This window comes from Carassius carassius, chromosome 20 (genome assembly GCF_963082965.1).
Source record: "Carassius carassius chromosome 20, fCarCar2.1, whole genome shotgun sequence".
Lineage (NCBI taxonomy): Eukaryota > Metazoa > Chordata > Actinopteri > Cypriniformes > Cyprinidae > Carassius > Carassius carassius.
In genome coordinates this window covers 4,618,019-4,630,414 of record NC_081774.1, presented here as the reverse complement: position 1 = coordinate 4,630,414, position 12,396 = coordinate 4,618,019, and the positions used below count along the sequence as shown (strand labels likewise).

Sequence of the window (12,396 nt, the reverse complement as noted above, 5' to 3'; positions counted from 1 at the left end):
TTTGGATGAAATCTGGGAGGCTTGTGACTGTCCCATAGACTGCCAAAAAGTATTCTCGTCGCTTCATAACATTACGGTTGAACCACTGATGGCAGATGGACTATTCTGATGATGTCTTTCATACTTTTCTGGACGTTGACAGTGTAATTTACTTGGCAGTTTATGGGACAGTCATAAGCCTCCCGGTTTTCATCAGAATATCTTAAATTGTGTTCCGAAGACGAACTAAGCTTGTACGGGTTTGGAACGACAGGGGGGTAATTCATTTTGGGGTGGAGTAACCCTTTAATGTCAAATCATGTGAGCCAACTACTAGGCCACAACATTTTTTGGTTTTAAAGAATGGTTCCCTTTAATGCAAATGTTCAGACTTGTTCATTCATTAATTATAGATATTTTATTATATATAATGATATATATTTTACCAGGTTTTTCTAGTTTACTCACTTTACTAGTCAAATAGCACTTTTATCAGCATGAAAATAAGCAAGATATAAATGGCTTGGTGTTTTACCTCAGAATGACACAGCACAGGCTTAAGCCATAAATTCCTTCTTCCTACTTACTTTGGATGTTAACATGAGCATTCCACACACTATATAAAAATGTAAGTCAACTGCACTGTAAAGTGCAGGGACTTTTATGTGGGAATTTCTTTTACAAGCGTAGTAGTCTAGACCACAATTCCTATGGGAAGAAAGTATTGGAGGCAACACACAAGCATTGTTGTCATGATTGTTATCAAAACTGATGATCATTGCCACAAAAAAAAAGCCCTTTGCTTTTCCCTCTAATAACACCAAAAACCACATCCATCAGTGAGGACCCCAAGACTGGCCCTCTCAGAAAGACAGAGAAGTCTGTTATGCCTAGCAGAAGAAACTAGGGTCCTGCCATTTAGATACATGAATTGTTTGGTGTTTATAGAGGGATAACAGATATTTTAATCGATGGACACTTGTTAATTTATCTTTTGTTATTTCAAACGAAAGTCACAATGTTCTGGCGATAAATTATAAACACTGCTAATGTGAATTTGATAAGTGTTGCTATTTTGTTTAATTATTAGCGTGTATGTTTTAAGTAATTAACCATTTGTATTTTATATTTTTATAATTAGCATCATATTTTATATAAAGTAAAACAAGCATCTTAAAACATTTCTTATATAATGTATAAATTATTTAAAAGAAATACATTTAAAATAAATATTTATAAATTATCAAGTTTTTTTCACGTATTTAACATTTATTTCTTTTATTTTTTTTCTGAAGAAAATGTGAGCTGGACATTTCTGCAGTTGCTAAGTTGTTTACAACATTTTTAGAGTGTTGTTAAGGTGTGCTGGGTGGTTGCTAGGGTATTGCTAGTTGGTTGCTAGGTTGTTAATATGGGTGTTTTCCTTTATCTATGGGTTTTTCCCCTTTTTTTATCTTCCATCAAAGACACACTTTTCCTCATTAATCCACATAATCTGATGTATCATTCATGTTCTTAGCGCAAATGAAATGAGTTTTGCAAACCATCTAATCCAACACATGAGCAATAATAATAGTGATTTGTCTTAGCAAGCATGTCTAAAAGGTTTTTCCAGTTTACGCCTTATGCTTTGATAAATGAATTATGGCCTATGTCACATCTGTCCAGAAGGAGCTCCTGTGAAGTTCCACTAATCCATTATTCTGGTTTATGTCGTCCAGTGTTTGGCTTAGTGTGGAGTTACTAAATTATTCATATAACTAAATATAGTTAAATATTAAAAAGACCACATGTGCTGAATTATTAAAATGTTTAAATTTGCTGAAATATTAAAAACGTCAGTTATGAGTTTATTAGGTGTTCAGTTTTATCACCAGGACTTTGCAAACAACCACGTACTGTAAGTGTGTGAGTGTGTGTGTGTGTGTGCGTGCGCGCGCGCGCATGACCACTTCCTTCCAGAGCAGTAGGGAATGCCACTTTGTAATTTTCCATCTATTTTTACACGGCAGGAGAAAAGCAAATACACACACACACAGACACTGGCAGGGGGGTTCAAGTTAAATCTCAGGTCTGCTGGGAAACCTTGGCAATGTTTCAGATGTTCCCCTCCACAGACACACACTCACTCATTCACACATACATACACACAGAGACATTTGTTTATATTGGACACATGCAGTAGTCGAGACCCTTTCCAAAATATACAGCATTTACAAAAACGCACTATAGGTTTTTGGACATTACCATGAAAATAATAGCATGCATATATATATATATATATATATATATATATATATATATATATATATATATATATATATATATATATATATATATATATATATATATATATATATATATCCAATCATATTAGATTAGATTTTTTTTCTCTTATGCTCACCAAGGCTGCATTTATCATCAAAAATACATTCATTTTGTTAAATGTTAAAATTTAAATTAAGTGTTTTCTGTTTTAATATATTTGAAATCTAATTTCTTCCTGTGATGACAAATCAGGATTTTATGAAAATTCTGTATAATGTTTTTGTGGAAACCAATATACATTGTTTCAGGATTCTTTGATAACTATAAAGTTCAGAAGAACAGCGTTTTTGTTTTTCACTAGAAACTTTTTGTAACATTTTATAAATGTCTTCGCTGTTGCTTTTGATCAATTTAATGCTGTCTTGCTGAATAAAAGTATTAATGGTTTATATATTAAATATAATAAACATTAATTTGTTGACCTTTTGTTTGGAACCTAATAAATGCAAACTAAAGGGCAAGAAAATTTGTTACAATTGATAATATATACCATCATACTCCAGCTCTGGTAGAGCCACAATACTGTTTTCTAAAGAAGGAAGAGTAAAAAACAGATGAACACGTGTTTTGCGTCAGACGACTTGAGTCGTATGAGAAGATCTACTGTGAATAAAGGCCAGTGAGAGTCGTGAATCTAGTGCTGGCCTCATGTGCTTGTGTCTGTCTGAGAGAGCAAGAGAGGTAAAGATCTAAAGAAATTGTTTCAGTGCAGATGTGGACAGAAGAACATTGTCTTTGTGTGTGTGTGTGTGAGACAGCTCTTTTGCCCATGTTTAATCGTGCTGGCTGGATGAAAAGCACACTGTGAGGCTGCTGACGCTGACTGCCATGGGCCAAAGTCCACACACACACACACACACACACACACACACACACACACACGTAGCTCAGCTTTATCTATCACCCTTCCATCTGACAGAATGATAGATCTGTTATCTCTGCCTGTATAAATATTGCCAGACTGACAGAGAGAAAGAGCGAATGTGACAAAAAATAAAGTAAATAAAACCAACAGAAAAGAAGTGCTTTAATATGAAGGAAAAAGGAGCCTGTAAAAAAATAAGTGATTTTCAGAGAGAGAGGAACGGGTATGGATTTGGTGCTGTTTTACACTTCCCCCGAGCGAAATGGAAGATCATAGAGTGGAAAAGTGGCTGGTGAGTGAAGCTGATGTGGGTGAGAGATGTTAGAGCCGGCTGGCCAGTTTCCTCATCTCTTAACGAGAAACAGACCAGCCATATGGCTCACAGAGCCAAGATGGCCACTGCACAAGTTTTGGCGGGAACAGAGAAACAGGAAGATCTAACTGTGGGTCAGAACAGGCCATATATGTGCATCTTCATCCATGAAAACACCTCGTTGTGAGGCCAAAATCATATGACTTTATGTAAATGTGTGCTATGCATTTGTAACTTCGAAGTGGAAAAAAAGTTTTTGTCATGTTTAATATCGTATTTCCACTTTGAGCCCATTTTTTAGAAGAGAAAAAATCTTTACAGACTTTTGACAGATGTTAGTGTACGTCCCATTTTACACGTCAAATCTGTTTCATGTAGTGGTTTTATGTATGTCACCGCTTTATGAGGGCAGCTCACAGCTTAACGATTAAAGCAGACCGTGGATGGCCTTCTTTTAGATGATATAATTAGAACAGGTATCACATGACCAGGCATCTAAAACACCCTGGTGCAGACAAACACACACACTCATCCAAAAACACAACACAAATAAGTATCTAGGCTTTCAACAGTGTATTTGCATATCATGCAAATCATTTGACTGAATATAGCCAAATATGCATTCCCTTCCCAGCAGCCCTCACAAGCTCCAATCCGACAAGCCAGAGGTGAAGTGGAAATCAATCAGTAGTAGGGAGGACCAGTACTCACATTTAACACTTATCTTTCCATTTTGGCTTGAGTTTTTGCAATTATGCAACGTACCAGAGGGGCCTTCTCAGATTAATGGCGCTGTTTGCTGGTACACAACCGCACTTCAATTGAATTCTGGTTATTTGTTGCCCACAGACTACATTTAGTCTAATGAACTGAATTACATAATGGCAGATTTATTTGTGATAATTATCATTAATAAATGTAATTAATTTAGTTTGCAGGTTTGACATGTACAACATAAAATTTAAGATTTTAAAAGGTACAATATGTAAGATTTTTGTAATAAAATAACCGAAAAACCACTTGCACAGTGTTATAGATTTCATGCAGTTATGTAAATACGTTATTTTTAAAGTTCCCAAAGATTTGTAAATCCAGAGAAATTCCAGTTTTTAAATAATGAATTGTCCCTGGTCATAGTCGCCTATCAATGACACGATATCCGCGCTATCCTCGGCTTATGCTTATGAATTCTACATCAATGTTTGTGGAGAAATGCGGAAGTGTAAGTTATACCGCATGCAGCACGTCACTGTTGTGCCTTTACGTTATCATGGATCACGATTACACTTTGGTAAGTATGGAAAATAAAAAAAATGTAGACATACACCAACTTAGGTGAGAAGGCATTGGGACAAACACAGAAATAAAACTAGAATAAATATCGGCGTAGCATTTCCAAAATGGAGAGAACTTCGCGAAAACCTCGGACTGGACAGAGACTATGCTCGTGTGTATTTTAATAGACAGGTAAGCAAATATCATCCGTGAAAATTATTTGTCAAAACGGCATCTCCCATCGTTCCATGCCCCGTCATCGAGATTTGCCTTTGTTATTGTTTTGAAAATGTGATCTCTAATGGCGAAAACTTACATATTGTACCTTTAAGAAAAAGAAAATGGATTCTAACTAAAATGATATACATATCACCTCTTTTTTAGTAAAATATAGGTATCCTACATTATTACTCACACAATACACTACTATTCAAATGTTTGGGGTCGTTACGTTTAAAGAAATTATTATTTTTAATCAGAATGAATGCATTATTTTTAACAAAAATGATGGTAGAATTTTTAGAATGTAGCCAAAGATGTAAATAAATGTGATTCTTTCAAGCTTCTGAAATATTAATCACCACAAATGTTTTCAACACTGATAATGATAATAATAAGATGGACTAATGAAGCAGAGCAGGATTTACAATCTTGTTTTGACCTCACTGACTGGAGTATTTTTGAAGCTGCTGCCACCGATCTGGATGAATTAACAGAGACCGTAACATCATATATCAGTTTCTGTGAGGATATATGCATTCCTACCAGGACTCAACTAAATTACAACAATGACAAACCATGGTTCACTGCAAAACTCAGACAGCTCCGTCAGGCCAAAGAAGATGCTTACATGAAGGGGGACAATGTCTTGTATAAACAGGCTAAATACACACTGGAAAAGGAGATCAAAGTGGCAAAGAGGAATTAATCTGAAGTCCCTTCATGCTTCAAATGCTCCACCATCATCCCCATCCCAAATAATTCCAAAATTACAGGAATAAATGACTACAGGCCTGTGGCTCTAACGTCTGTGGTCATGAAGTCATTTGAAAAACTGGTGCTGGATCCTCTTCAGTTTGCCTACAGAGCAAACAGCTCTGTGGACAATGCAGTAAACATTGGACTGCATTATGTTCTGCAACACCTAGACAGACCAGGGACTTATGTGAGGATCCTGTTTGTGGACTTCAGCTCGGCCTTTAAGACGATCATCCCAAACCTCCTCCTGCCCAAACTAACTCAGCTCTCCATGCCCATCTCCATCTCCATCTGTCAGTGGATCAACAGCTTCCTGACAGACAGGCAGCAGCTAGTGAGGCTGGGAAAATACACATCCAGCACCCGTACAATCAGCACCGGAGCTCCCCAGGGCTGTGTTCTCTCCTCACTGCTCTTCTCCCTGTACACTAACGATTGCACATCTAAGGACCCCTCTGTCAAGCTCCTGAAGTTTGCAGACGACACCACACTAATCGGCCTCATTCAGGACGGTGACGAGTCTGCTTACAGACAGGAGGTTAAAGAGCTGGCTGTCTGGTGCACTCTCAACAACCTGGAGCTTAACACACTCAAAACAGTGGAGATGATCGTGGACTTCAGGAGAAACCCCCCTGCACTCCCCCCATTCACCATCATGAACAGCACTGTGACTGCAGTGGAGTCATTCAGGTTCCTGGGCACCACTATCTCTCAGGACCTGAAGTGGTACATTCACATTGACTCCATTGTGAAAAAGGCCCAGCAGAGGTTGTACTTCCTTCGCCAGCTGAGGAAGTTTAACCTGCCACAAGAGCTGCTGAAACAGTTCTACTCCACCATCATCGAAACCATTGTCTGGTTCAGCTCAGCTTCTAAATCTGACCTCAGAAGACTACAGAGGGTAGTCCGGACTGCTGAGCGAATCATCGGTTCAACCCTCCCGTCTATTCAAGAACTGTACTAATCCAGAGTGAGCAAAAGGGCTGGCAAAATCACTCTGGACCCCTCACATCCAGCACACTCCCTCTTTGAACTGTTGCCATCTGGTCGACGCTACAGAGCACTGAGCACCAGAACGACCAGACACAGGAAAAGTTTCTTCCCTCAGGCAATCCATCTAATGAACAATTGATAAAAACTGTGGAACACACTACACTATTTATATTTATATATACATACACTTATTTATCTAACACACATACTTAGCGTACACTTAAATTTTTTGCACACAATATACCTGTACATACATAATGCTCATTGTAATATACCTGCCATACATTGTCAATCTGTATATTTTCGTTCTAACTATTTGTATTTTTTTTAATTTTTTATTCCATTTTGTGTTTTTTGTTCTGTCACTGTCATTATGTTGCACTGCGGAGCTTCTGTCTCGAAATCAAATTCCTCGTATGTGTGAACATACCTGGCAATAAAGCTCATTCTGATTCTGATAGTAATAAATGTTTCTTGAGCACCAAATCAACAAATTGGAATGTCACATGATCTCTTTTTTTATGTGAAATGTGTAATTTTGTGCCACTAGCATCACAAAACTTGTTAAAATAATTATTGTTGTCAAACAGGTTTCCTGAACATTTCGCCATTAGCTGCAAAAAACAACTCACTTTAGCTTTAAACCTGGACTTATTTAGCTGTAAGGACTTTTCAGGTTTGCCTTAGCATTCATCCATCAAGCATGAACCTGCCCTGCCCTTAAAAACTGATCCTTGTCCAAAGAAAAGACAAACAGAACAAGGCATAACATGAGGACTTCAGAAGAATGAAATTTCAAAGGCTAAATGCTGAGAAGAGAGGTTATTTGGGATTTCAGTGGTGAGGTGTGGAAGCCTGAATCTCTGGCGAATGCTACTGTGTACAATGATGTCGCTTGACATTAACGTGCACTTTATGACATTTTTTTACATAAATCAGATGTTAATTGCATTTTAAGTGCTTTGCATTATGTATGACTATACCAGTTTCAAAACTGCAGTCTGCAAGTCCATTAGCAAAGATTTCTCACAGCTAATGGACATAATCTTGGCAGCAAATTATTTAATCTGGATTTTCTTGACTAAAGATGCCAAATGGTAACTAATTCAGAGTTCTTGTTTTTTTTCCCTAGATGGTTTTTTACACATTTTTTTCCCTTTAAATGAAGGCAGCTGTGATTATATAGCAGAGACACATGGCTAAATGTTCCTGTGTGCCCTCTTTTCAAATTGACTCAACGCCTATGATTATTTCTGTATACATTCAATATGTTCTCTCCCACAAGCTTGATACACCTAAGAGAAATGACAGACAACGCCTGTTTAATATCTTAATGGATGCCAGCCCATTTCTCTGCAATTACCTTATGTTTTGTTGGTAACAGGACCTCGTTTGATTTGAATCAGTGTTATTGATGTTTATTAGGACTAAATCTAAAAACATAAAATAAAAATGATAAATGTTGCCCTGGTTAAAATAATACATTACTTAATAAAAGGACAACATTTTTAAAAAATAATATTAAAGCTATATAGAAATGTAAAAAATAAATGAAAAAGCACATAAAATTACTAAAATGTACTAAAATTAAAATGAACTGAAAATATAAAAATTTAAAGGCAATACAAAATATGAATAAGTACTATAATAGTACATAATGCAAAAATATCAGTGTAATTTATTCCCCAAAAACCTGAGCTATGTTTTTACATTTTTCTACATTCGTGTCAAATCCTTATACTGTATTATTTGGTAATATTTATTTAAATTTTAAATAAAATTTTCTTTTTCCAAGAAACTTTATGGAAAACTTGATACTGAAACAATAATCTAGCCCTAAGCTTAGAGCGAGCAACCACTGAGCAATGTTTATAGGAGCTGATCTTCTGCGTCTGAAGACCTCAGCGCTTTGGAATACAGCTCCAGTGCTCAGCCAAACTCTGTCAGCTTCTACAGAAGTCGTCATGGCGGCCGGGTCAATCATGTTGCACACACTCACAGCTTTAAAGAGCACGTCATCTCTTTGACCCTGTATCAACTCGAGTGTGTGTGTGTGCTCAATCTGTCTGTATATGGCTATTTTTGACACCAAGTTACATTCCAAAGTCTGAGACCCTGAGGGTCTTTTTAGTTATGTGTGACTAGCTCTGTTTACATTTTGTTAGTGGCAAGCACAACCCTCACGTCAGGGTTTCACTACACTAAACTCCTATTAAAACCCAAAGCTAAACATATCTGCTACTGTACTTGAACTCTAAAGGCACTTTATTGTTCTGAGACACTAATATAAGGCTCCAGCTGTTAGATTACTCAGTCATGAAATTAATGAGAACTCGTTGTTGTTGTTTTTTTTTAGGTAGTGTATGAAAAGTGATAATTATGTCTCAAACTTGCTCAGATATGGCATGATACCAAATTCTGAGAATTCAACATGGACTCAAAAATTTCTTAAAGGCTTCTTACAGAATCTAATTATGCAGACTGTGCTACATTAATAACTCTGATCTCTCACTTTGTCTCTTTTTTATTATTAGATAGATAGATGGATAGATAGATCACTGAGTGGTCCTGTGAGTGTGGTAACATTCAACAAATGTGATCCAACTCAACAAGCACTGGAGAACAGGACTGAAGCAGTCTCACCATGTATGGAAACAGCAGCGAATGCCCTACAGCAGCCCAACCACTGTTAGTAACACACTCATGGAATGTACACTCACAGAAAACACAGACACACTGGGCATTCATTAGAGAATAAATGGCTGTTTGAAAGCATAAACATGAGCGCAGTAAATCTACAGAGGACGTTTTCATTTCTGGATCACGCCATAGATACAAGCCAGCACTGGGATCTAACAAACACACACACGCACACAAAGCATGAACCTGACCAGAAGACTGAGAAAAATGTGTATCTGACATACTGTCCCAATGTGTCATAATAACAAAATCATCTAATTCCTGCTCCCTCCTTTTCTCTCACTCATTTTTTTTCTTTTTTGTATTATTAAAATATTTACACTAAAGAGTACTATAGCACACACTAGTGCATTACTTAAAGTTTCCTCAACTGCAATGCACTCTGGGAGTCATGTGCACTGGAGGACAAGCATATGAGCCCTGGAAGAGTTAGATAGACCTCTTATCGGGAACAGCTTGACCCTGACCTACTTCAGTGTGTGTGTGTGTGTGTGTGTGCTGGTCACCCAGCTCTGTGTGTCGGTGTGAGAGAGTGATTTCATCTCTGCGTGACTCAGCTCGTAGTGGACTCTGCACTTCCTGTAGATCTGAACAGGCTGAGTCATCAAAGCTCTTACTGACAGGAAAGGCATCATCAACCTCGACGTATCAGTCGAAATGCATTATTCATTAGCGCAGGGATCACAACACACATCACATTAGCAGACAAAATTGTTTGTGCACATTTTGTGTTTGTGAGGTATCGCATTAGAGGTGAAATGCATATAATTGCAGACATTTCTGAGGTTGTGTTTCGAAACACACACTGATAAGGGATGGTGAAGATGTGACTAGCCCTCCCTTTGTCAGACTGTTTGCACAAACCTTGTGTCTGTCGTGGTCATGGTATCCTAGCAACAGAGCCCTCTAAGCCCAGCTCATTCTGATGTGTATTTATGAAAAAGGATCGTAAACACGCTGAATTCAATTATCAAAGCCCTGGAATAATGATGAAAGAGAGAGGAAAGAAGTCAGTTTTTGAAACATTTTTGTCTGTTTTTTAATGTTTATGAATCTGATAATATACACCTGTAAAAATGTATATTTATGTAGTTACTGATTATACAGCTGCTCTTGATTTTGATTGGTCAGTTGCTGCATTCTGCAGTAAATGTTTTTTATAATATAACCTAACACTAAATATAACATGTCTGTTAAACGTTATATTTGAGTCATTTTTTTTTTCTAGTTTTACATCTCTCGTATCACATGGCTGTATAAAATCATTTCAAATCAATATTTCATTAGTTTATTTACTAAGAAGGCACAGGATAATATATTGTCAGCTCGTCATTGTCCCAAAATAAACCCCTCTGGAGTGAAACAGGATCTCTGTGGTAGTTTATTTTGCGGTCTCATAGGAGCTATGATTGAAATGCAGTACTGTTTACTGCATTCTTAGCAGTTTATTCTGTCTAATATCCGTTTATATTAAAATAGTATGTGAAATGGCATGCGGTATGCAATAATAAACATGATTAACGTTGATATGATTCTCACTATGACCTCACTTTGTTGCACATTTTGTCCAGAAAGTGAATGAAAATGGATCAAATCGGAAATAAATTTTTAGTCCAAATTTGTATAAAAATCTGTTAACTTTTGACGATCTGATCAAATGAATACTAAAATTTAAATTTAGCTCCATTCCATTTATATGTTTTAATTTTGTATATATTAAACCCTTTTATGTTCCATCTCTAATAATAATAACTATAAAAAGTGTTGAGAGTGCAGACCACAGCTGAATTTGAGAAGTTATCTGTGGGAGAGCATAGGACCTGAATGAGATCACCCCGACTTTGAGGGTGAAGGAGGGAGGGTGGGATAATCCCATGGAGACTATACGGATAATCCCGGGATTATAATCCTAATCCTGTGTCACACTGGACAGCTCACATTGCTGCTAATCGGCTGTAGCGCCCTAAAGCCATTGTGAACACTCTTAATCGTGTTACTGAGATCTACGTAATCTCACGCTGATAAGATAATCATACAGAGAGTCAGTTATAGCCAGTTATACCCTACATGTGAGCCAGCCTGTGTAAAATATGCTTTTGTGAGATACACTTCCACAAACCTGTTTTAGGTTTAGGGACAGAAAATATTATTATCTCAATAGACGTTAGTGGAAAAAGTCCCCCATCATGAAAGACAAACAAACATCTGTGATTGGAAGTGCACATATCCGACTGACATTAATTACTGCAGACAGCTCCGTGACCTTTGACCCCACCCTTTCACTCCGGATGAGCCAGGCGTGTGGTCGCGTGAAAAATGTGTAAGTAAATCTTGACAGGCGTGAGACAAGGACAACAAACGTGCACCGTGAGAACCTTGGCAGTGTCAGAGGGGGGTGTGCAGCGAGAAAAAAGAAGAGGCTAAGAAACTGTTAACGAGAAAAGAGTTGGCAGTGGCAGCCAACATGACAGCTGACCAAGATCTGACTCTCTCTCTGCTTCTCTCTTTCTTTCCTCATCAACCACAAAACTGTAGTCACAGATGAAGCAATAGATGAACAAAAAGAGAACTACACTTTTCTAAGAAATATGGTGTAAAACTTGCCATCTTGATGCTAGAGTTGCTAAAGTGATCTGAGTGGTTTAGTGTACTGCTTTGTGGTTGCGATGGTGGAATGGTACAAATGCAAAACAGTAGCACATTTTTCTTCAGCAAGGCACATGATTTGAAATATCATTTATATCTTTAGCACAAAATTTGTTCATTTATTTACACGCAAAGATGTCATAGTTAGGAGTCTAAGTATGAGCAATAATATTAGCATACACTACTAAACCAAAAAAAATGCATGGAAGCCCAATTCCAAAACAATAGAAAAAAATCATGCTTTGGTAAATCATATTTATAACAAAAAAACTTCACGATATAAAAACGTTTTAAATACTTAAAATTATGATACAAGTCA

At 37.1% G+C, this 12,396-nt stretch overlaps 1 protein-coding gene across 22 annotated transcripts in view; it reads left to right on the top strand.

Annotated features, from left to right (window-relative positions):
- LOC132096108 (muscleblind-like protein 1) overlaps positions 1-12,396 on the top strand; it is a 62,619-nt gene that overhangs the window by 32,356 nt on the left and 17,867 nt on the right. Inside the window, exon 2 of one of the 22 annotated variants that reach the window (XM_059501291.1) lies at positions 9,266-9,419. The exons of the other annotated variants lie outside the window; for them this stretch is intronic. Coding sequence (XP_059357274.1) covers positions 9,396-9,419 — 24 coding nt within the window. The 5' untranslated portion in view covers positions 9,266-9,395. The remainder of the gene's footprint in view (positions 1-9,265; positions 9,420-12,396) is intronic. 22 annotated transcript variants of the gene reach the window in all.